The sequence below is a fragment of the Rhamphochromis longiceps genome, linkage group LG12 (assembly GCF_057381845.1).
Source record: "Rhamphochromis longiceps isolate RC_006_pf linkage group LG12, R_longiceps_female_GT1.1, whole genome shotgun sequence".
Taxonomy (NCBI): domain Eukaryota; kingdom Metazoa; phylum Chordata; class Actinopteri; order Cichliformes; family Cichlidae; genus Rhamphochromis; species Rhamphochromis longiceps.
The window spans coordinates 37182666-37206616 of NC_140568.1; the positions used below are offsets into that span (position 1 = coordinate 37182666).

General features: G+C 40.2%; 2 protein-coding genes across 11 annotated transcripts; one reads left to right on the forward strand and one right to left on the reverse strand.

Annotated features, from left to right (window-relative positions):
- Positions 1 to 416: 416 nt before the first annotated feature.
- Positions 417 to 5985, reverse strand: LOC146657816 (4-hydroxybenzoate polyprenyltransferase, mitochondrial-like). Of its 7 annotated transcripts, XM_085426171.1 has the most exons (7): positions 4936 to 5010; positions 4790 to 4854; positions 2586 to 4310; positions 1668 to 1834; positions 1369 to 1490; positions 808 to 996; positions 417 to 696 (listed from the first exon to the last, which is right to left on the reverse strand). In XM_085426171.1, the coding sequence occupies exons 3-6, from the start codon at positions 2968 to 2970 to the stop codon at positions 972 to 974; spliced, it is 699 nt and encodes a 232-aa protein (XP_085282297.1). In that variant the 5' UTR covers positions 2971 to 4310; positions 4790 to 4854; positions 4936 to 5010; the 3' UTR covers positions 417 to 696; positions 808 to 971. The 7 variants fall into 7 exon arrangements, with proteins under 7 accessions (XP_085282297.1, XP_085282302.1, XP_085282300.1 ...); XM_085426176.1 differs by lacking the exons at positions 4790 to 4854; positions 4936 to 5010 and adding an exon at positions 5971 to 5985; XM_085426174.1 differs by lacking the exons at positions 4790 to 4854; positions 4936 to 5010 and adding an exon at positions 5326 to 5458.
- On the forward strand, positions 5397 to 22350 carry LOC146657817 (uncharacterized). Of its 4 annotated transcripts, none has more exons than XM_085426159.1 (8): positions 5397 to 5533; positions 5860 to 5924; positions 6010 to 9515; positions 9620 to 9876; positions 11232 to 11374; positions 11479 to 11558; positions 17044 to 19444; positions 22187 to 22350. In XM_085426159.1, the coding sequence occupies exons 2-8, from the start codon at positions 5915 to 5917 to the stop codon at positions 22210 to 22212; spliced, it is 6423 nt and encodes a 2140-aa protein (XP_085282285.1). In that variant the 5' UTR covers positions 5397 to 5533; positions 5860 to 5914; the 3' UTR covers positions 22213 to 22350. The 4 variants fall into 4 exon arrangements, with proteins under 4 accessions (XP_085282285.1, XP_085282286.1, XP_085282288.1 ...); XM_085426160.1 differs by having other exon boundaries at positions 5404 to 5496; XM_085426162.1 differs by having other exon boundaries at positions 5421 to 5496; positions 5868 to 5924.
- The last annotated feature ends 1601 nt before the right edge of the window (positions 22351 to 23951 follow it).

Genomic DNA, 23951 nt, shown 5'->3' on the forward strand with positions numbered 1-23951 from the left:
TATTGCAACTAAACATACCTTCTATATTGGAAAATGTACTTAGTTTTTCACTGGACGTAAATGAATTCTCTTTCAAATTTGTTTAAAAGTTTTAGAGTACTGAAACATCATGGGTGAGAGCAGTCTCATGTTGCAAAAGCACTATAAAAACCAGTAAAGTCTGCAGATCTACATGCCGACTCTCACCAAAGTCCTATAATTAATAACTGGAAGTGGTTTCTGACACATAAGCACAGGTAAAGTGGGTAAATGCTGCCTGGCCAGAATAAAAACAAAGAGCACCAATGTCAACCAGTGACTTATGAAGGATGTCGCGCAAAGACCCAGATATTTATGTGTTTTATGGACCAAAACAAAGTAATGAGGCCACTGGCGTACAGTACATTCATCAGGTAGGAGGAATCATACTGCTCCCTGGTGGTCAAAGTTATTGCAGCAATTTCAATTTAGATTTGCTGGCATTTTTGAAAATACATAAGTTGTTAAAAGAGTGCTTCTCATAAAAAACAAAACACACAAATGTAATAAAACATCGTCTCTAATTATATGAAGGCTTGTTCATTTCTTCAGAGTCTGTCTTTATTCTTTCCACAAATTCCCGACAACAATACCTAAAAACAACAACAGTCCAAGGTTTCTGTTTGAAACAAACTTTTTCCAGCAGTCTTCTGGTTTGTTGATGTCTAATGTGTAAATCTACGAGAGAAGAAAATAAATATACTTCAATGGAAAACCTAATCTTAAAACACATGAATCTGTGCATGTTTCTCATTTAAATGTTGTATTAAAGTTGACCATGATCCTCACCTGGTTTGTCAGGTGCATTGCTATACCGGTGAGTACAGCATAGTAAGGGAGAGTCTGTTCAGCATTGACCCCAGCTAATACCAGTCCAGACATCATGGCCACAACGAAGCCACTCAGCCAGGGTTTGGTTTACTCCTGGAACCTCAGTGCAGTAGATTTGACTCCTACTTTGATGTCATCCTCCTTATCCTATTTATGAAAGACAAAACAACACGAGGTCATAGTCAATCAAGGTCCCTACTGTAACATAGGACACATTAATCTCATGTTCACCTCAAAGAAAAACATCAGTAAACTGCAATCCTTAAACTGCATTTCTTAAATATAAAGGAACAGCTACCATGTACTCACAGTTTAAACTGAATAAATAATTACTTTTAGTTACACTATGAAAATTAACACACTGTAGTAATATTGTGATCCAGTTCAACTGTTGCACTGATTTTTTTTTCTCATGACTCGGAGGATTTAATCTAACCTATATACCTGTTCCTATTCTTCTATTTATATTTTCCTAATAAAATGTCATTAATGTTCATACATAAAATTGATTCTGAGTACCTGTAATAGTTGAGACACAAAAGAACCCCAAGTGCAAGCGAGAGCTGCCCTCCCAGGAAGACCAGCGCCTGCATTCGAGAAATCTCTCCTGATGCGATTGGTCGAGAGGCTGTGCGGGACACCTGCGCAAAAACACAAACACTTTCAATTTATCAGAGCTGAAAAATAAAGAAACACTTTGAGCAGTGACAGTGACACAGGTAAGTCTAACGTCTGCTTAGAAATGGAGGTTTTATTTACTTTATTGCAAAAACGTCCTGTTCTTTGTTTGGAGTCAGCTGTAAGAAAATCTCATTTACTTTTTTGTCGAAGTCTTTGTCCCACATGTCATTGATGGTGCAGCCGGCCCCTCTCATGAGAAGAGCACCTGTACCAAACAGTGTGAGCATGCCCAGATCTGGGAAGCATCCAGGGTTAGCAGCCAGAGCAATGCTCCATGTACAGGGGAGGTACAGCAGCCATGTCCCTATGATTAAAAGGCAATGAATTTCAAGGGAATTAAACAAGGAAGTAAGATAAGAACAGAAACAAAGCCCACAAAGAGATGAATGCGCAGCCAATAGCTACATTAATCTGGTGGCATTTTAAATGTGGTTTGGTTTTAGATGCATCTGTGCAGTGACACTGAAAAAATGCAGGGGCAAGATATTTTAGACTCATTGTCTTACACAGTAATTACATAAGAGTTTTACAGTTTGGTAGGATTCTTTCAAAGAACAATTTTAACAATTATTATCTACATCATGAGTTAGGGCTACATGCTTACAAAGATGCTTCCCTGTTAGTGCCAGTTAATAGCTCTACAAGGTCAAAGATGACGTGCTTATTTTAGCCATTTGTTTTCTGAAGACTGTATTAATGTTATATAGCTTCTTGTTTTGTTCTGTTTTGTTAACATGGTGAAAATGCTGCTAAAAATTGTTCTGGGCTTAAAGAGTGCATGTTTGGAATAAAGTCAAAATTCTGCAATATTCTAGATATCAATATTTTTCTTTTAAACTGACACAGATAAAAATCATTGCATAGCAGAAAATGAATGTGTAGACATGGTCATAATGACCTGCTGAAGTTAAACCTGAGTACATGAGCTTGCTTTGTCACAGTAGGAAGGAAAAACTCCCTTTTAACAGGGAGGGACGGCTATCTGTCGCGACTGGTTGGGGTGAGCGAATGAAGACACGACAACCCAACAATGTGATGTTCATATAAGTACAAACCTATAGGTTTGTCCAGCCTCATCAGCCGGAGGTACGGTTGGACGTGTACTGGTGCTGAATTTACTATAGTAGCAGCTGATAAACTGAACCGTCTTCTCCCGTTTTGCTGTGTTTCAAGAAGTCTTATTGATGACCAGACTGCAGATTGGTTCTTAGGCTTTCTCTTCCACACACGGGAGTCTGAGGGGGGCCCATCTCCAACCTGTATCCCTTCCTTCTGGATGAAGCAGGTAGAAAGACATCGATAACAAGCTCCATGGTGGATCCTTTTCAGAGTGCTCAAAGCTAGCTTGGCTGTGAACATGGTGTCTCTGCACTCATAAAGATCACCCCTGCACACACAGAAGCAGAAAGACACATGCAAACGAAGGTTAAACAAATACATTTGGTACAACAGAAACAGACATGTGTGAAACTTTTGGCTGAAACAACCTGACTGTTTTAGCTGTTTAGGTAAGACACTGCACACACCTACATGAGACAAGCTGGTGTTACAGTAACAAGGCTAAGCTATCACTGAAAATATAATGAATGCTACCAACACACTTGCTAACTCTAGTGTGATATAACGCCAAAGCAAGCTTACAATGAAGGTTACAATAGAGAATATACCGATTTTAAAAAGACCAAACACTGGACAGATGACAACCACATCAATACTTCCCTGCTGGGTCGTCATTGGTCGTCTCTTCTTTGAGGCTGACAGACAAGTTGGAGGACCAGCGCCTCCAACTGGTGTGGAGTGTGCATCACAATTTCCTTACTGGTTAAATAAAAACCAGGTCTCACACTAACTAGTTTTTATTTTTTATTATGGCAGCTCCATATTCAGCATTCTTTATCCAGTATATCCACTTTGCCTCCTCTGCACATGTACAAACAATCAGTAAGTTGGTTTTATTCGTTTTTGTGGTTTCTTTTGCAATCCTCAATGGGAAATAGCTACAGAGGTCACTTTCTGTCAACCATATGTATGCAATAATATAAATAATATTCAGCTTAATGGAAGCTTTTATATGCCAATAGTTTTTTTAATAGCAGTGTTTTGTTAGTTTATCTAACACTGCTTCACCTAAGGCGTTCTTAACAATTGCCTGTTTCTTTCTTTTTTTGCACTTATTAAGGAAAAAGCACCCATGCTTTTTTGGTTAAAACCATATGTTGGAAAACCTCTTTGAACAAGCCCTCTAAGTCTACTTCACTTATTTTGTTCTTGTTAACATACAAAACAACCATGGAGTAGTAGTCAGTGTAAACTGATCGGATCCTAGAAATTTATTTCTGTTCATCTGGACCCAGCGTTTAGTAGAAACATTTTATCACTTATCTATGTGACTTCTTCAGTTTCAGCCGACTGCAGGCTTCACCAACTTTACAAACAATACGGCTGCATAATGACTAAAATAACACCAATCAGCCAGAAGCTTAGTTTCAATAAAAAAAAATTCAAAGTGAGAAATAAAATAAATAAGTTCTAAACAGATTCTTAAATTTACTTGTCAAGACAGGGTAGGGCTGTGGAATATGCAACATTATTGCATATGCAAAAAACATGTGACAAGTGTAAGCAGCATTACAACTGAAACCTCACTGCTCTTGCTGAACAGTGCTGCACAGGGCCCTGTTCCAAAGGGCTTCGGAGTTGACGTAAAGCGGCGATGTATGTCGGCAACCTTCCGATTACAAGGCGAACTCCCAACTCTTGAGCCACGATCGCCCCAAAGACTACAATGAGAATAGAAACAGAGCAGTGTGGCTGGTTAAGTGGTGCAGTTGATAATGAAAAACATGCTTTCATTTTGTACTTTTTAGTATGAGTACTATTCATTGTGAGATGAGGAATGGCTGCATTCACTGCATTATAAGATCGTGAAAGATAAACTCTTAAGCCCCTTCTCGTTTGAGAGATGGTCGTTCCTTTTTTACACAAACGGCCTCCTGCTTAAAGCAGGATATCTGCCTCGAAAGGATTTGCGCATCATGAACATATAAAGAGTGAATTTGAAACATATTGAGCAAAAACTGCTGTGAAGATGTGATATATGACACAAATCTAGATCCTTTAATTTTCCCTAGAATGTTTTAGCTTTCATCTTGTTGTAAAAGCCAGACCCTCTGCAAAAGTCTGCAACATCAGTATAAAATTTCTCTGGGATACCAAGGTGATATTGGTAAAACAAAGCTTTTCTTGCTTTCTTTGTGACCTGTGCAGCTCAGCAAGCATCGTCACTGCAAGCACGTGGCCAACTGCCTGCGATAGAAACCGAGCCTGAAAAAAGGATTTCTGTTATAAGTTTTTAATAACAATAGCGCCCATTTATTTAAATATGCGGTGCTATATAACACTTACAGTATGGAGGATTTGTTAATACCTTTCATTGGACATTATAATACCTATATCGCCGGCCATAGAAACAGAAAACAACACCATCACAAAAACAGAAAAGACTTTTAAAAGGGGGGCTTGGCGTTAAGGTATGAAATCTACGTACTTCCGGTTACTGTTTCCCCAGATTTCACAATGAACTAAGCGTGGAAGTAAAAAAAAACAACAACAAAAAACTCCATACGTTTTCGTGAATATTAACAAACACATATTTTTTTTTTATCAAATTGATAAAATTAAAAAAAATACAATCAAGAAATCCTAGTTCGTATTAAACCAAAATATCCTGTCGTTATATCGAATCTCGTGTAACTGCTGGTAAATAACATTATAATTGATATTTTAATTACTTACACAGCGGAGGTAGTTTTCAGGTAGTTTTATTTTGAAGGGTTGGTGAATTCTACGGAAGTGAAGATGTTTTGTTGCGGTGGGGGAAGCACAGGCCAGGGAGAGTCACACACGCTTGAAAAATGGCGGAAACGTGCTCCGTGTTCACGCGACTTCCAGCAGCGGTTCAAAACGGTGCCTCCTAAGCCTTGTCCTGTTTTTGTGTGCATGCGTGAGTAAAAACCTTGCGTGCATCGCGCACTTTAGCGAGTTGCACATTTCGGCATTTTGTTAAAATAGGTAGGATCTGTTTATTCGGTTGACTCGTTTTACGTCTCCTTCCTGTTGAATATGCTACACTGAAAGTTAAATAGAGGTGTTGAGTTCTTTGTGCTGCCATATTTAAAGATAATATTAGCAAAGCGTACAATCTCGCTCTCTCGCTCTCTTTTTTAAGTATTCACTTGTGCGTTTAACTTAATAACGGGTAACGAAGTAGCGTCGGATTATGTTGTGCTGCTTCTGTGCCTTGAGAAAAATAATAATCTGTTTTTTCAGTTGTCTAGGTGTGTCACTTAATGTGTAAGGCTGTGGGTTAAAAGAGGCATGCAAGATGGAAAACGGTATGTATCACAGAGGTATGCAACGTCTTTGTGAATAGATACTGACCTATGCTGATCTATACTGGTCTGTTGCCTGCCCCCTCAGATACAGTGGAGTGCTCCACCTCTGGCCACATCAAGCAAGTCATCAGCCAAGCAGTCACTGAAGAATCCCAAGTCGAGGCTTTCCATTGTAGTCACTGTGTGCTGATCTTCGAATCCAAGGTGTACCTTTTTGAACACCTTTACAAGGTGCATGGCCTCAATACAGAAATTTCTCTCAGAGAGGCTGGTTTATCCCCTGGGACTGACAAAGCCAACACAGAGAGCAGCAGTTCAGGAGATAATTTTAAATGCCAGAGGTGTGATTTTAAAGCTTGTAGTTGGGATGGTTTAAGTGAACACGAGGAACTGTGTCACAAAACTTCAGAAAATCCTAACGTGTCAGGAGGTGTCATCATTTCAGAAAACCTCGACAGCACTTTAAGTGTCATTTCAGCAAACCAGAACAATGAAGCTGCAGGAACATCGGAAGATCCATCAGTTCTTTCAGATATTTCTACCTCAGAAGCAAACTGCACATTAAAGGACCTGAAAATTTTGCAGGAATCTCCTTCAAGCTCCTGTCCAAACAGTAGTGGTGTGTTTAAAGTCACAGCAAAGTCTGTGATAGATATCACCGGAAGTAAGTCGTACCCTTTTTTGCACACTGACTTGACTACTGATTTGACTAAAACTCCGGAACAATTCAGAAAGGAAACTGTTCCTGACAGTGCTGTGAAGAGATCCAGTGGTAAAAGTTTAAAAGGTCATCCTGTCAAAAAAGCCAAGTTGGATAACGAAGAGATGCTCACGGAAAAAGAAAAAGAAAATAGACAACAGTCATCCAGCAGCGAAGTCAGCGAAGATGAAGACGAGGCAGACGCGGCAAAAGTGTATTCTTGTAAACATTGTGACTACAGCGACGTGGGCATCAGGCGAATTTCTGCCCATTATCAAAGTGACCACCCTTATATCAGATACAATTCTGTCTACATTCAGGACGCAAGTGATCACAGTGCCACCTTTCGTTGCTTGGAGTGTCCAGTTGAGTTTTTAAGCACAGCTGACCTCAAGAGGCACTACTTGGAAAATCATCCAGATGCCCCAGATGTATTTGCCATGAAATCATGTGGCCTCAGTTTGGTTTTCAAATGCTTTCTTTGTAAATTTACTATCAATCTATTGAAGTCTTTGAAAGAACATTACAAGGCAAAGCATGCAACATATGAAGTGGAGAATTCCTTATTGTTCTGCAGATATTCAATGTCTGAATGCCAAGAGGAATCGTCTCAGCTGAGTCTAGATGTTCACTACCAAAAAAGCCACCCAGATGAAGTAATCACATTGGATAAAATCAAACAGTCCGCTTGTCCCACATCACATGCAGCATCAGAGATGACATCTGAGAAGTGTTCAGATTCTGTGATTGTAGTAGATCATTCAGAGACCACACCAGAAGCCTGTAAGAATCGTTCAGAATCTTCCCAAACCACGAAAGGGGAATCTTCGAAGTTTCCAACAAAATCCAGTAATGAAATTACTACTGGACTGGACATTTCCTCATCCAGTTTACCAAATGAAACATTTTACTGCCAGTTCTGCAGTTACACAAGTACCAAGGTTAAGAGTATCCTTGGTCATCACTATGCAAAACATTCTATGGATGCACCAATAGGTACTGATGATGTCCTAGGGTACAGTGCTGAGATGCAGAAATGTCAGAGTGAATCTAAGATGTCAAAAAGTCCTTCATCTTCCCAATTTAATACTAGTAAACAAGTGAAGATGTGTAGGGAAAAAGAAGATCTGTATAAGGAGGATTACACAGCAGATGCCTCAGAAACAGGAGAGAGACAGAACAAGTCCTACGCATGTCCAGAAAACTTGTTTTACTGCCACAAATGCAACTTTGGAAATCCATCTGTAAAAGGAGTAATTAACCATCAGGCTAAGGTTCATCGAAAGTGTAATTCCAGCACTAAGTGTGTTCTTGAATATACAGCTTTAATCCATGATGAAATCAGGAAAGCAAATGCAAAGGATTCCTCTTCTTCCCGTCTACCTCCTCCTATAATAAATGAAGGTGAAGAAAAAGCATTTTTTTGCCACTTTTGTAACTACAGGCATAGTACTTTGGATCACGTAATGCACCATTACAGCAGAATACATCATGGATTTAAGGCGAAGACTTCAGAAGTCCTTCTGCATACATCTAAGATCCACAATCAGGCACAGAAATCTCCTCTAACATCCACTCAAAATGAAGAAGCTGCTCAGGAAATCCTCAAGCTGAAAATGAAAAAGAAAAAAACAAGGAAGCATTCAAAGTCTTTGGTCATTTCAGCAACACCCTCAGTGACAACCCCACACAGAAAGAGGTCCCTGAACTGTTACGCATGCGCATACAAAACTGACGTGATATATGCTCTGAAGACGCATTTAAGGAAAATTCACAAAGTAAAGCGTACAGTCACAGATATTTTAAGATATTATTTTAGACAAGGATTATTAGAGCCCGGCTATTATTGTGAATTCTGTGTTTTCAGACATGAAAAAGCTGCAGCAGTTTATGAGCACTACGAGGAACGCCACCTAGGACGTGTCCCCTGCGTTGAGTATGTAAGTTTTCAGTTATATGTCGGTCCTGGAATGGTCCATTGTAAAAAGAAGAAGCCTGATCTAGAGCAGAGTGGAGGCAATGGCACTGAAAACAGATTGCTATCCCAAAGATACGGACAAAATAGAGCTGGTTTGTCTTGCAAAAGATGCTCTTTTAAATCTAAATCTTTGTCAGATCTGGCACACCATTACCGAATGGTTCATCCTTTGAGTGCAAAACTTTCCAAGAAAACAAGCGCAAGCTGGCGGGTGGAAGACCAAAGTGACAGACCCGGCTCATTGTCCTCCAAAGTGTTCAAGTGCCTTTACTGCTCTGCAAATTTTAATAGCAAAAAGGGTCTCCACACTCACTGTGGATTGAAACACCCGGAAGCTGTAATTGAAAGATATGAACAAGAACAAAAACCAGAACAGCAGCTCCAAAAATGTCTGCATAAGACATTGAAGTCTAGCATAACAGCAGAAAAAAGCAGCAACAAACAGTTGTACAAGTGCCAGATGTGCACCTATAAAGGACGATATCAATACCTCCAGCGCCACTACAAAAATACTCACAAATTGGATGCAGTCAGTATTTACAAACTTCTTGAGAAATATAATAAGCGTAAATGGAACTCTCCCAGCAACGTACTTAAATCAGGCAACAGCACAAAGGTTAAATGTTTGAAATGTCCAGAATTAACATTCAAGTCGTCGCAGCTGCTCATTGACCACTATAGTACTTTTCACCGCTCAGAGTGGAAATTGGACTTTACTGTGTTGTCACTAGGATCGAAGACAATGAAAACCACAGGGGTTTACAAATGTGACCACTGCAACACACAATTAAATGGGATTAGAAAGTTGTGTTATCACATGGATCGCCACAGAGCAAGGATGCTAAAGAAGGCCAAGGCTGCGCAGAGAAAGGAGTCGCTTATTAGCACAACACTAGAGCAAGAATCCAGCGAGGTAAGTTGACGCTGTAATTCCTGTCTATGCTCTTTGTCTTCTGATCTACTCGTGTTATTTGACCATTACTGTGATTTTTTTTTTTTTTTTTTTTTTTTTCCCAGCCCTGCAGGCAAGATGAAATGACCACATTGGAAACTGTGAACGAGGTTAATCGTTGGAACGGGACACGAGTACAGAGCGCCGCTACATCAGAACTCTCTGATGTACAGCAGCCAGAACTAGAATCGAATGGAGACAAACACACGTGTAAACAGTGCGGCCGGATGTTTATGTCATTGAAAGGCTTGCATTCCCATGAGCACAGCCACGCAGCCATCAAGAAACTGGACAATAGCTCCACATCTGGATTAAAACACAAGTAAGAACTTTGGGCTTTTTTTATTGTTAAAAACTAAACTAAAAAAAAGTATTGATAATAGACAAATTTAAGCTCATATATTAAAGCAGTCACACCATTTTGCCACGCTTTTTTCTTCTTCTTCTTCTTGTGGGCTCACTTAAAAAGTAACATAGCCAAATGGAAATTTTAACAGTTGGTCTTGTTTAGTCTGAAAAAGTACAGTGCCTATCTGGGTATTGGAAAACCTTTGCAGAAAAGCTTCTTTATCTCAAGATTTAAAAAAAATATATATATATTTTTTTTTATGTAAATATTAGGGCTGCTCAATTAATCGAATTTTAATCACGATTACGATCTGGGCTTTAAACAATCATTAAAAATGACTGAGCCGATTATTAGCCCCTCCCTCGTGCTTTACTCTCGCGCTGCTCCGTGTGGCAAATCGAGCGCACCTCTCTGCATTTCGAACACGTGTCACAACAATTAAGAGGACCCGAGGGAAGCTCCGAAAGCTAAGCAGAAGTTATTTGGAGAGGAGAGTGACTGCTGTTGGTTGAAAAGAGAGGTAAAAAAAAACTTCAGTGGTGTGGAAACATGGGTTGGCGGAGTCAGACGTGGATCAAGTAGACATAGTGTGTAAACTTTGCTACAGTGTCGTAGCTGCACCACAGAGCAACACTGCAAAGTTCACTAAACATAGATGTTTACATTTTTCATTTATTTTTTATATTGCAAACATTTGCACTGTTATCAGTATTTGCACACTATTTTATATTATTTTTTGACAATCTTTAAAGTCATTATTCAATACATTGTTATTGTTAAATAAATATCGTCAAATAATCGAGATCTCAATTTCAGTGAAAATAATTGTGATTATAATTTTTGCCATAATCGAGCAGCCCTAGTAAATATTCGTTTTCACATTTGTTTTAAATGTTGCATTTATTCTCGCATTTGCATTCAGGATGAGTAATAATTGATACTTTTAATTCTGCATCATCACACATGCGCAGGATCTGACTAGTTTCTATAGTCAGGTGACATAATGCATTCCTGGTTTGCCTCAAGGAGGAGACACAAATCCCTTTGGGGTGGCATCGGGAAGAGAACCTGGCATAAAAGTGTGCTAAATCAAACATGCCGCGCTATCTGCTGTTTGGACCCTTTTTGAAGAAGAAGCTTCTTTTATTCAAATTTAGACATTGTTGTCAATTATTTTAGATGTATGGGAATAACTTGGATGAGTTTTATGAGGTATTTGACTTGACAGACATCTTGAATTTGTCATTTCTACTCATTACTCAACACGAGTTGTCACCAAACACCGACAGATTTGCAATGTTATCACTGATTTCTCCTGTTGTCATTAGGAAAACTCTGGAAATGCACATGGAGACGGGTCACTCTACCTGCCAGTCAAAGCCTACTCATCAGAAGGACCTCTGCTGCCCTTTCTGTCTGTACCAAACTAAGAACAAGAACAACATGATTGATCACATTGTCTTGCATCGTGGTATGTTGGAGCATTTGCAGGATTTGTAGGAACGTGTTCTGCTTTCCGATACCTGACGCTGTCACATAAGCATTCCCTTTTTTCCTTTTTTTTTTTCTTTACAGGGGAACGTGTAGTGCCAATAGAGGTTCGTCGCCCCAAGCTGTCACGTTGCCATCAAGGCATCATCTTTGGGTCAAAAAAGGTATTCTCTTTAACTGATGGGCGGACGGTGCTTTTGTTCTACACACTGCTGTCATAACCATGAAGATCTAGAAAATCAAGAGAAAATGAAGTTGAATGAAGAATTAAGTTATTTAAGCCTATAAAAAATGTAAACAGCAATTAGATGTCAGATGTCAACATGTCTGGTATTTGAAGGGAGTAGCCAACGAAAGAGAGTGGGAGCATACATCCTAAAAATATGAATAGATATATAAATTAACATAAAGAATTCATCAGAATGACATTTTTAAATGTCAACCATGCATCTTGCTTAGTAGCACTGCATCACTTTCACAAGCTACATATAGACAGTGGACTTACTTTTGCAAAAGAATGGTTTTATTCACATATCACATTGGCTACAGAGACATTGGCACTGGGCCATTTGATTCCTTTAGTCTGAATGTTTTTGTAGTCCAAAAACTTTGCCACAAATCGGTTTAATATTGATTAAGGTTGCACCTAATGGAGTGATGCAGTGCATATCCTACCCCAATTCCTTGGCTATTAAAAAGTGCTACATTTACAGGGATTAAACCATAAGTAATGTCAAAGATGGACATGGACAACTACTGTGACACGATCCGTTGGTTTCTGAAATTGTGTTTTGATGCCCCAAGATTAGCATTTTCACCACAACCATCTTAGTTTCAAAGTAGGGCTGGGCGATATGGCCTAAAATCCATATCACGGTATAATTTGAAGCATGTGCGGTAACGATATATATCAGGATATATTCTTTTCTTCTGTATAACGTATTTTACACACTATAAGGCACACTTAAAATCCTTTAATTTTCTCAAAAATCGACAGTGTGCCTTATGTATGAATTCTGGTTGTGCTTACTGACCTCAAACCGATTTTGTGTTACACGGTGCGTAGAAATCAAAAAATGTTTTAGTACGACTTTGGAGAGCTATGAAAGCGCACCGCTTGATGGATTGCCGGAGCATTACGGCTGCCGTAGTCAGGAGCCTTGCGGAGTAATCCAAAACTCCGTCCACTTCAGGTCCCAAAGTCAAACACTGCAGCGTCACTGAGAGTTACAAACTATCGCAATTCTTTCATCTTTAATAAAATGATCAGCGTTTCTGCTCTACCAGGTGTAACAATTAAGTTTAACATCCAGGCATCCATGAAAACAGAATCTATTAAATTGAATGGAGTTAGAAGTTAGCAGGAAATTTGCTCGCTAGCTTCCACCTAAACATCATATAGCATGTTCTGACTGAGAGATTTCTGAAAAAATTTAAATGTACAGCTCTGCTATCACTTCCAACATAAATGAAGACAGAAAACTAAACAGCAGTGACATTTGTAAGGTTACTGAAGTTGGGCTAGCTGGTATATAATGATGTCCTACGTGATTGCTAGCGACACAGCTACGTTAGCATAACATTAGCACAGTGAAGCTGAAGGATGAATGCCAACTTTTTAACGTGAGGGTTTCTAGTGGTTAGGGACAAATGCAATTGCATGGCAGGATGCTGTAAACGGACCAAACTTCAGTCAGGAGAACAACTGAGATAATCCATCCACAATACGAGGTTAGTCATTAATATACTGCAACAACATGGGAATATAGCAGCTGCGAGAGAATTCAGCATTAACAGTGGGGCAAAAAAGTATTTAGTCAGCCACCGATTGTGCAAGTTCCCCCACCTAAAATGATGACAGAGGTCAGTAATTTGCACCAGAGGTACACTTCAACTGTGAGAGACAGAATGTGAAAAAAAAAAAAAAATCCATGAATCCACATGGTAGGATTTGTAAAGAATTTATTCGTAAATCAGGGTGGAAAATAAGTATTTGGTCAATAACAAAAATACAACTCAATACTTTGTAACATAACCTTTGTTGGCAATAACAGAGGTCAAACGTTTACTATAGGTCTTTACCAGGTTTGCACACACAGTAGCTGGTATTTTGGCCCATTCCTCCATGTAGATCTTCTCGAGAGCAGTGATGTCTTGGGGCTGTCGCCGAGCAACACGGACTTTCAACTCCCGCCACAGATTTTCTATGGGGTTGAGGTCTGGAGACTGGCTAGGCCACTCCAGGACTTTCAAATGCTTCTTACGGAGCCACTCCTTTGTTGCCCGGGCGGTGTGTTTTGGATCATTGTCATGTTGGAAGACCCAGCCTCGTTTCATCTTCAAAGTTCTCACTGATGGAAGGAGGTTTTGGCTCAAAATCTCACGATACATGGCCCCATTCATTCTGTCCTTAACACGGATCAGTCGTCCTGTCCCCTTGGCAGAAAAACAGCCCCATAGCATGATGTTTCCACCCCCATGCTTCACAGTAGGTATGGTGTTCTTGGGATGCAACTCAGTATTCTTCTTCCTCCAAACACGACAAGTTGAGTTTATACCAAAAAGTTCTACTTTGGTTTCATCTGACCACATGACATTCTCCCAATCCTCTGCTGTATCATCCATGTGCTCTCTGGCAAACTTCAGACGGGCCTGGACATGCACTGGCTTCAGCAGCGGAACACGTCTGGCACTGCGGGATTTGATTCCCTGCCGTTGTAGTGTGTTACTGATGGTGACCTTTGTTACTTTGGTCCCAGCTCTCTGCAGGTCATTCACCAGGTCCCCCCGTGTGGTTCTGGGATCTTTGCTCACCGTTCTCATGATCATTTTGACCCCACGGGATGAGATCTTGCGTGGAGCCCTAGATCGAGGGAGATTATCAGTGGTCTTGTATGTCTTCCATTTTCTGATGATTGCTCCCACAGTTGATTTTTTTCACACTAAGCTGCTTGCCTATTGTAGATTCACTCTTCCCAGTCTGGTGCAGGTCTACAATACTTTTCCTGGTGTCCTTCAAAAGCTCTTTGGTCTTGGCCATGGCGGAGTTTGGAGTCTGACTGTTTGAGGCTGTGGACAGGTGTCTTTTATACAGATGATGAGTTCAAACAGGTGCCATTCATGCAGGTAACGAGTGGGGGACTGTTACGTCCCTCTGCAGCTTTTAATCGTCTCAGTGTTTTCAGCTGGTGCTAATTGGCCACACCTAGTCAGGTGTGGATAAAAGCATACCTGAGGCAAGCTTTCCGGCAGTGCACTAGTCTTTGCCTTGGTGGCACCAGCCATTTTAGCCAACCTGGTTTTCCATTTTAGGATGAAACCTCTTCTCACCCACACTCTGTTATTCATCTCCTTTTTTTTATGTTGTGGCTTTTGAGCCGGGTCGTAACATAAGTGGTGGCACGTCCGGGATATTTGGACATTTTAGTGGAGACTGAATGTCAGTTTGTTTTGCTTTTAAGTGGGTGAGTGATGGTGGTCACTGTAATTGTGCAAACTCACTTTAGTAAGTGTGTTTCAGCTGGGTGGCTGTGCTGCCCTTCCATCGAAGCACTTGTTTGTTGTTTTGCTTTATTGTTTTAGTTTATTGTGTTTGGTGGCTATCCTGGGTGGGGGTACGCTTCAGAGTTTGGTAGGAGACTATATCTCTGGTCTGCTGCCTGCTCTCGAGTTCGCGTTTAAAGTTGCCTCGAGCCTGGTACACCACTGAAGACTAGGGTAGGTAAAGTTAGGGTTTTGTTGTTTTTAGTGTTTTAGGCTGGGAGTTGCACATAGTAAATCAGTGGCACCAAACTTGGTAGGAGGTTTGAGACCATTCTTGATTATGGTCTGTAGCTGAGGCAGGTAGGCTGTTTTTAAGTTGGCATTGTGTGCACACCCTGTGTGTGCATATGTCAGTGTGGATGGATGCTAATGAGATCCTTGTGAGGTGAGTGTTTTGTGCTGTGACCTTTAGTGTTGTGGGGAATATGGCTATTTTGTTGGATCACTTGTGAGTGTTGTTGGCCAGGTGATGGCAATAACACTGTGGGGTGCTGAGCCACCCTTGATGTGATCATTGTGTGGCCATAGCTCTCCATTTTGTGGTTGGTCACTAGTGTGCTTGATTTACTGAACTTCTTGGATTAAAGTAACTTGTTGTGGTATAGGGCCACTTGTATGTGACTGTTTGTGTGGTGGAGACAACAGATCACTTAGTTGTGATTATTTGTTGCTACTTTTGGTTTTGTGTTGTAGCAGATCAGGTAATTTTGGGTTTGACTGTTGTGCTCCTTTGTGTTGGTCACATGTTACTTTTTGTCTGTTCAGTGTGGCAACTTCAAATCCTCATGCCCATCCATGCTTAGAGATGCCAACTATAACGTGAACACTGTGCTTCTGTTAGCTTTAACTTTTATTTCAGGTTTGTGGGTCAAGGAACTGAAGGCTTCAGAGGGGCTTTTAATAAATTTAAGGGTCCTAGAGGAACCCTTTTAAGGGAGGAGGTGTTACGTCCCTCTGCAGCTTTTAATCGTCTCAGTGTTTTCAGCTGGTGCTAATTGGCCACACCTAGTCAGGTGTGGATAAAAGCATACCTGAGGCAAGCTTTCCGGCAGTGCACTAGTCTTTGCCTTGGTGGCACCAGCCATTTTAGCCAACCTGGTTTTCCATTTTAGGATGAAACCTCTTCTCACCCACACTCTGTTATTCATCTCCTTTTTTTTTATGTTGCGGCTTTTGAGCCGGGTCGTAACAGGGACAAAAAAGCTTCTTACAGAAGACGTTACAGGTCTGTGAGAGCCAGAGATTTTCCTTGTTTGAGGTGACCAAATACTTATTTTCCACCCTAATTTACGAATAAATTCTTTACACATCCTACCATGTGAATTCATGGATTTTTTTTTTTTTCACATTCTGTCTCTCACAGTTGAAGTGTACCTCTGGTGCAAATTACTGACCTCTGTCATCATTTTAAGTGGGGGAACTTGCACAATCGGTGGCTGACTAAATACTTTTTTGCCCCACTGAATGAATCAATGGGACGGAAGTGGAGGAGTGGAGTTTTTGGCTATCCCCATATTCCAAAAGTGCTTTGTCTCTTTGCTATTACTGTCGCTCAGTAAAAATTGCAGATGATGTTGTTTTTAGTCGCTGCAATGCTTTCAACCAAAACAGGCGCAGCTTGATGACACCATCAACATACGCTATCGCGGTAGAGCGGTATAGTCAAAATCTCTACCGTTAGCCAAATTTATATCGTTTCTACCGTATACCGTTTATACCGCCCACTTCTATTTCAAAGAATAAGATGTGGTGAGAAGGAGAGGGGCTGACAGTGAAACTGCTATCTCTATGCAGTAAGCAGACAAAAGATAATCCAACATTTTTAAGCAATTTAAACATGATTTGCAAAATAGTTGTAGTAATGTTTTATTCAGTATGCTTCCAAAATCAGTGACTAAGCCCATAAACTCACAAGGAAAGTGTTTACTATGTCATGTCTGTCTTCCCATAAACTATAGGACTGGGAGTCTTATCTCAACCCCATAACTCCAAGTGTATTATATTGGATAAATGAGTTTTTGAGGCTTCTACATCATCAGTGCCCCACCCCAATATAATGTGATGGAAAAGTGTATCATAATTTGGACCTTGATTCTGTCTATGCAGGTCATGAAGAATCATGAACTCGTAGGTCAGGGGAGCCTTGATCAGCTGGAGGCAAGCGTTGATAATGTGCCAGTAACAGAAGAAGAAGAGGAACATTTGTCTAACATGGACCAGCTAGATAAAGACAGAGGAGAAGTAGAAATGGAGGACCTTTTTGCAGACTGTGATGAGGTTCCACAAGCTGAGAACCTGGAAGAAAACTATACCACAGAGAAAAGTGCACTCCAGATCAGGGAATGCCAGGAAACCAACGGAGAAAGTCCTGGCGAGACTTCCGAATCAGACATTCAACATGAAAATGCCAAACCAAACTCTACTGTCCAACAAGAGCTGCAAAAACAAGCGGAGCTTGTGCTGCTAGAGACTGCAAGAGAACAGGAGACAGGAAAAGTGGAACAAAGTGTAACAGAAGTGAAAATTACAGATACCCCATGTGAGGATTACGGCGATTCAGAGGAAGACAGGCAGACAAATGAAAACCAAGCCCAACCTGAATTCACAGAATCTGGAGACAAACAACAAATGGAGACAGGAAATGTGGAACAAAGTGTAACAGAAGTGAAATCTACAGATACCCCATGTGAGGATTACGGCAATCCAGAGGAAGAGAGACAGACATATGAAAACCAAGCCCAACCTGAATTCACAGAATCTGGAGACAAACAACAAATGGAGACAGGAAATGTGGAACAAAGTGTAACAGAAGTGAAAATTACAGATACCCCATGTGAGGATTACGGCGATCCAGAGGAAGAGAGGCAGACAAATGAAGACCAAGCCCAACCTGAATTCACAGAATCTGGAGACAAACAACAAATGGAGACAGGAAATGTGGAACAAAGTGTAACAGAAGTGAAAATTACAGATACCCCGTGTGAGGATTACGGCAATCCAGAGGAAGAGAGACAGACATATGAAAACCAAGCCCAACCTGAATTCACAGAATCTGGAGACAAACAACAAATGGAGACAGGAAATGTGGAACAAAGTGTAACAGAAGTGAAAATTACAGATACCCCGTGTGAGGATTACGGCAATCCAGAGGAAGAGAGACAGACATATGAAAACCAAGCCCAACCTGAATTCACAGAATCTGGAGACAAACAACAAATGGAGACAGGAAATGTGGAACAAAGTGTAACAGAAGTGAAAATTACAGATACCCCATGTGAGGATTACGGCGATCCAGAGGAAGAGAGGCAGACAAATGAAAACCAAGCCCAACCTGAATTCACAGAATCTGGAGACAAACAACAAATGGAGACAGGAAATGTGGAACAAAGTGTAACAGAAGTGAAATCTACAGATACCCCATGTGAGGATTACGGCGATCCAGAGGAAGAGAGGCAGACAAATGAAAACCAAGCCCAACCTGAATTCACAGAATCTGGAGACAAACAACAAATGGAGACAGGAAATGTGGAACAAAGTGTAACAGAAGTGAAAATTACAGATATCCCATGTGAGGATTACGGCAATCCAGAGGAAGAGAGACAGACATATGAAAACCAAGCCCAACCTGAATTCACAGAATCTGGAGACAAACAACAAATGGAGACAGGAAATGTGGAACAAAGTGTAACAGAAGTGAAAATTACAGATACCCCATGTGAGGATTACGGCGATCCAGAGGAAGAGAGACAGACATATGAAAACCAAGCCCAACCTGAATTCACAGAATCTGGAGACAAACAACAAATGGAGACAGGAAATGATTTCAAAGTGGATGAAGAAACACCAGCTCAAAAGCAAGACGTTAAAGCACTTGAGCATAAAACACTGAACATTGAGGCAAAGGTAGAAGATGACATACTGCGTCATATCTTACAGTTGGCCAATGATGACAGCAAGATGCATAACAAGGCAGATGAGGGTAAAACGGTCAAGATGGAGAAGGGCACTGAGGCAAGTGATATCCCATTAGCTGAAGAGAGCAACTTCCCTTTGTTCCAGAATCCAAAGAATCAAGTTGGTATAGAGGCAAATTCAGCCTTAACAAAGCTAAATATTGCACATGTAAATAACACGAGGACAGAGGAGAGTTTAAAAATTGAAAGACATATGTTAACCCTCCCGCCCACTTGTGCACAACTTAAGATGATCACCGGCGATATTTTAGGTGTCTCGTTTACAAAATTAAAGCAGGAAGAAGTGCACACTCAGCAAATCAGTGAACAGGAACCTAAACCTTGCACAGAAATACCAGTACTTGAGGAAGAATGTCTGAAGAAGGAAGTGCACTCTCCTGAATGCTTCAAGGAGGAAGAAGAGAACGGTCCTTTCGAGCAGAAGCAAAACCAAGAATCTGAGATGCTCACAGAAGATGAGGAACGACACCAAGATCAGGCGCCTGGTGACCATGACGGGATGAAGGATGATGATTGTCTGCAAGAGCCTGAAGGTAAAAAGAAATTATGAGTGAATTGAAATATTAGTTTTTGTGCATTTTTGTAAGCAAAATGCAGAAGCGGTGTGGAAAAACTAAATCTTTGCGTCTATAGGATGTAAGAAGGTAAGTAACAGCCAGATGCTACAATCATCAGCAAGTATGGTGACCTCTGTAAAAACAAATTGTCTGGCAGTTCATTGATCTGATTCACATGTGTGATAAAACAATGCACAAGGTGAAGATGCTCAGACAAACCAAAGACATATATGTAGAAGAGCTACATCTGAGACTCTAAAGGCTTCAATAGCGATGTCTAGCGATACTGCAAAGCATCACGTTTGGAGAAAACCAAACAGGATAACAGCACAAGCTGTTCACCTCCACACTTGCCTTTGTTCTACTCGTGTGCTGTGTAGATCACAGCTGTATCCACACCTGGGCATTTGTTATGCAGATGTTGTGGCAAACCTTCTGGCACCTACTTATACAGTACAGGGAATAGGGCTGCCACGATTAGTCGACTAGTCACGATTACGTCGACTATCAAAATCATCGACGACTGATTTAATAGTCGACGCGTCGTTTGAAGCTTTGTAAGATCACAAAAGACGCAGGAATAAGTAGTAGGATTTAAGAGTGTAATAACGGACTGATACAGAAGATGGCAGCACTGCATGTACAAGGATGCCAGCTGCCGTTAAACCCCGAAGAAGAAGAAGAAGCAGTGTCCCAGAATTCATAGCGCAGCCCAGCTCAAACGGCGGCAGCTAGTTAGTTTTAATATTACTCTTATTATTCTTTCTGGGTCACAAAATAAAGGTTTAACATATGTTCAGGCGAGAATGTAGCTGTGTAAACCTCAAATATCTGCTCAGTTTATCAAGACAACCACATATTTTCAAAAGCGCTCCGACGTTTTCGGAGACGTCTGTTACCCACTAGCTCGATAGCGAGCCGGGGGCTAGGCTCACTAGTGCCGTGAGACCCACCGCTGTCTTTCGCTACTCAGGTTAAACATATATAAGTCACTTAGATAACTTAACAATGTTATTGTTTAGCTTTTTTTAGTATTTTATTTGTTCCTGAGTAAATCAGTTTGGGTGAGATTAAAGTTATAGTTTTTACATAGCTGAATAAACGTCAAGCAGACAGCTGATTATCAGAAGTGTGAGATTCTCGAGAATATACTCCAGTGTCCTGTTATATTTTAGATAGCAAGGAGTTTATTAAACTTCACCGAAACAATCTGCAAATTTCATTAAAATTTAATAAACTACCATCTTGTCTTTATTTTTAGTTGGCACAGACCTTAAACACTTAAAGCTGTAAGCTAATGGTAGTTATATAAGAGCAGATGCTGCTGGTGCAATAAGATGTACTTTTACGTCCAGTGGACGCATGATCTGATTAGTCGACTAATTGCAAAAATAATCTTTGACTAGTCGACTATCAAAATAATCGTTTGTGGCAGCCCTAACAGGGAATACTACCTGCACAAACCAGTCATCATCAGGTATTAATCTTGATTTCACTCTGCCATTACAAATTACATAAACATATGGGACAGTTTTCATGCTATATCCTCCGAACCTTTCGTAAGTGAATATTCTCTAGGGTGTACAGATGTATGAATCAAGCCTGTTCAGAGTTAGGATGTTGTATAAAATATAAATAATGCAGCATGCAGTGATTTGTATGGTATCTCTATCGTATTTATTTTAAAAAAATATTTAAAACCCCTCTCTCTTCTATAACAAGTTACAGAAAGTTGGCACCTTTAAAAAGAATGAGGACCTGTGACCAGAGCAGTACATTTTTGGATACTTTAAGAAGGTGCAGTTCATGCTTAGCACATATTTCAAAATCAAGTATCCGTGATGGTATCCAGGCATCGATTACCTTCAAAGGTATCACTAATGCTTAATAGTATCTACTAGGTTTAGAACAACAGAGACAACGGCTTTTTTAAGAAAGATCATATTTACATAAGAAATTTGCATTTGCATCATGAAATTAGAAACATAACAATGTAGAACATAAAATCGTCATTTGAATTTAGTACCAAATCACAAAAGTGAGGTCTTTAAGTTGTAAGGCAATGACCCTACAGTATTAGAGAGAAAACCACAACAATCAGATGATACCCTATGGGCAAAGCACTTGGTGATGGTGGGAAGGTAACCCTCCCTTTTAACAGGAAGAAGCCTCCAGGGAGGGACAGATGTCTGCCACAACGGTTGGGAGATGAGGTGAAACTCCTGAGCAATTTATCTTGCTCAGTTATATAAGCTATGTTCTGATCTTTGATAGGATTAGAACACAGCACAGTCCCTTCAGTTTTCAAACGCGTACAGGGTTGTAAACACAGTGGCAAAAATGTTCCTAATCACACTTTTATGAAATATGTCAAACTCAAAACGACCATGTGTTTTTCAATAAAACAATCTGTTGCTTGAAGCATTCAACCACATCACGTGGTTTTAGCAGCCTGTTGACTTTGTTTCGTTTCCAAGAATTGTTATGTTGTTGCCTAACCTTTCAGATGCCGTTTCCAAGAATCAACTTTGTGTGATCACAGCTCTAGAACAGCTAATGTACTAAAAAGACTCTGATATGAATGTCAGAGGCCATTTCTTCACCATTATAGATGAACTCTTAGCCTAAGTTAGACATAATGTTTTTACATCTAAAGTAAAAACATTATATGTATACAGATATCCTATTTAATCACAGCAATATCTCTTTCACTTTCAGACTGTTCTTGGCAGTGTCCACTTTGATGCTGCTCACCCAGAGAATCACCTCTGTGTCTTTGGACCTTCAGGAGAAACGAGTCGTACTGACACCATCCAAAAGGCAGACTTGTGTCACGCTTCTCCCTCTAATCAACTACATCCTCAATTTTACCACACTGCTTGGTGGTCCTTTGGATTCCTATGGACAATTCATTACTCTAATGGAGGGGATCAACCTCACCTCGCCACCCAGTCCTCTAGGTGTAGTTTTCCTAAAGCTGATGCAAGTATTAATGCTAGAGTGGGTTAGATTTTATCTTGTCTTTTTTCTGAAACATCTTGATTTCAACCCTGGCATCCTCTATGGCAGTGGTTCCCAAACTTTTTTTGCTGGGCCCCCCTTTGTTTTACAGAAAAGTGTTCTTCGCCCCCTCCCCCTTGCTCGCGCACACACACACACGCACGCACTAACACATCCTCCAACCACACACACCCACACCCACGCACGCACGCACTAACACATCCTCCAACCACACACACCCATATTTTGCTCAATTGCGGTTTATTTCACACCTCAAACATTTAGTAAACAATTGAGCAAATACAAGTAATCTGCAGGTAGTAAGCAGGGTTTTAATAGTTTTGCAATTTTCAGTAGTTTTTATTTTATATTTAGTTTTGACTTCAGATTTTCAATTTTATATCAGTTTTAATTAGTTTTTACCAATTGTTTGCTAGTTTAGTTTTTATTTTGTTGAAAATCCTTAGTTTCAGTTTAGTTTTGATTAGTTTCAGTTATAGTTTTAGTTGTGTTTGCAATAATTAAGTGTAACAAAATCCCAGTTTCATCATATCAGTCATTCTCTTCTGCTTATCCTTGAGTATGTTGCGATTCCAGCTACCATCGGGATGCATCACGCTGCCTTGCCTGGGGTTAGCTTCTGTTTTCTGGGGATGAGGGTTGAGTGTGCTCCCTTACATTCTCAAGGTAAGCTAGGTTAGCCTTCTTGTGTGAGCTTTTCAAGTGCACTTTAAGGTTTGTGGGAATTTTTTCCCCTTTAGAAATGTCCCTCATAATTTGTCTCTTTCCACTACAAGACACTTGCTTTATCCAAAACAGTCATATTCAAAGTAATCCCAAATTGGAATCTGGCGCTTTCTCCTGACATGATTCTGCGCGTGGACGGAGCAGCAACACAGACGACTCGACTAACGTACTGCCACCTGCTGGCATAATTAGACAGCAAAAAAAATCTGGAAACTAAACTTCATTTTCACCCTTGACTATTGTATGACACGCACACATCAATGAAAACTAAACACAGTTTTGCTATAAATGCAGTTAATTTTAATTAGTTTTGTGAACACTCATTACAGTTTTAGTTAGTTTTCCTTTTTTTGTTTTTATTTTTATTTCCATTAACAAAAATGTTTTTTCACTTCTAGTTTTCATTATTTCGTTAGTTTTCGTTAGCAATAATAACCTTGGTAGTAAGAAAATAAACTACTAACTCTTTTACACTACGTCCACGCCTACACTGGTATTTTTGAAAACGCAGCTGTTTCGTCCACACGTAAATGGTGTTTCAAATCACCGAAAACTGAGATTTTTTTTTTTTTAAACTCATCTTTTGTGTTTATGTGTGGACGAGGAATACAGAGTTCGTCATGCAACATTAAAGGCATGTGCCTTTATTCATGTCAGGCTGTGGGCAATGTTATTGTTTACATGAGAGGAATTGCAGAATGGCAGCTATTCAGATTAACAGTATTTTGTCTCCATC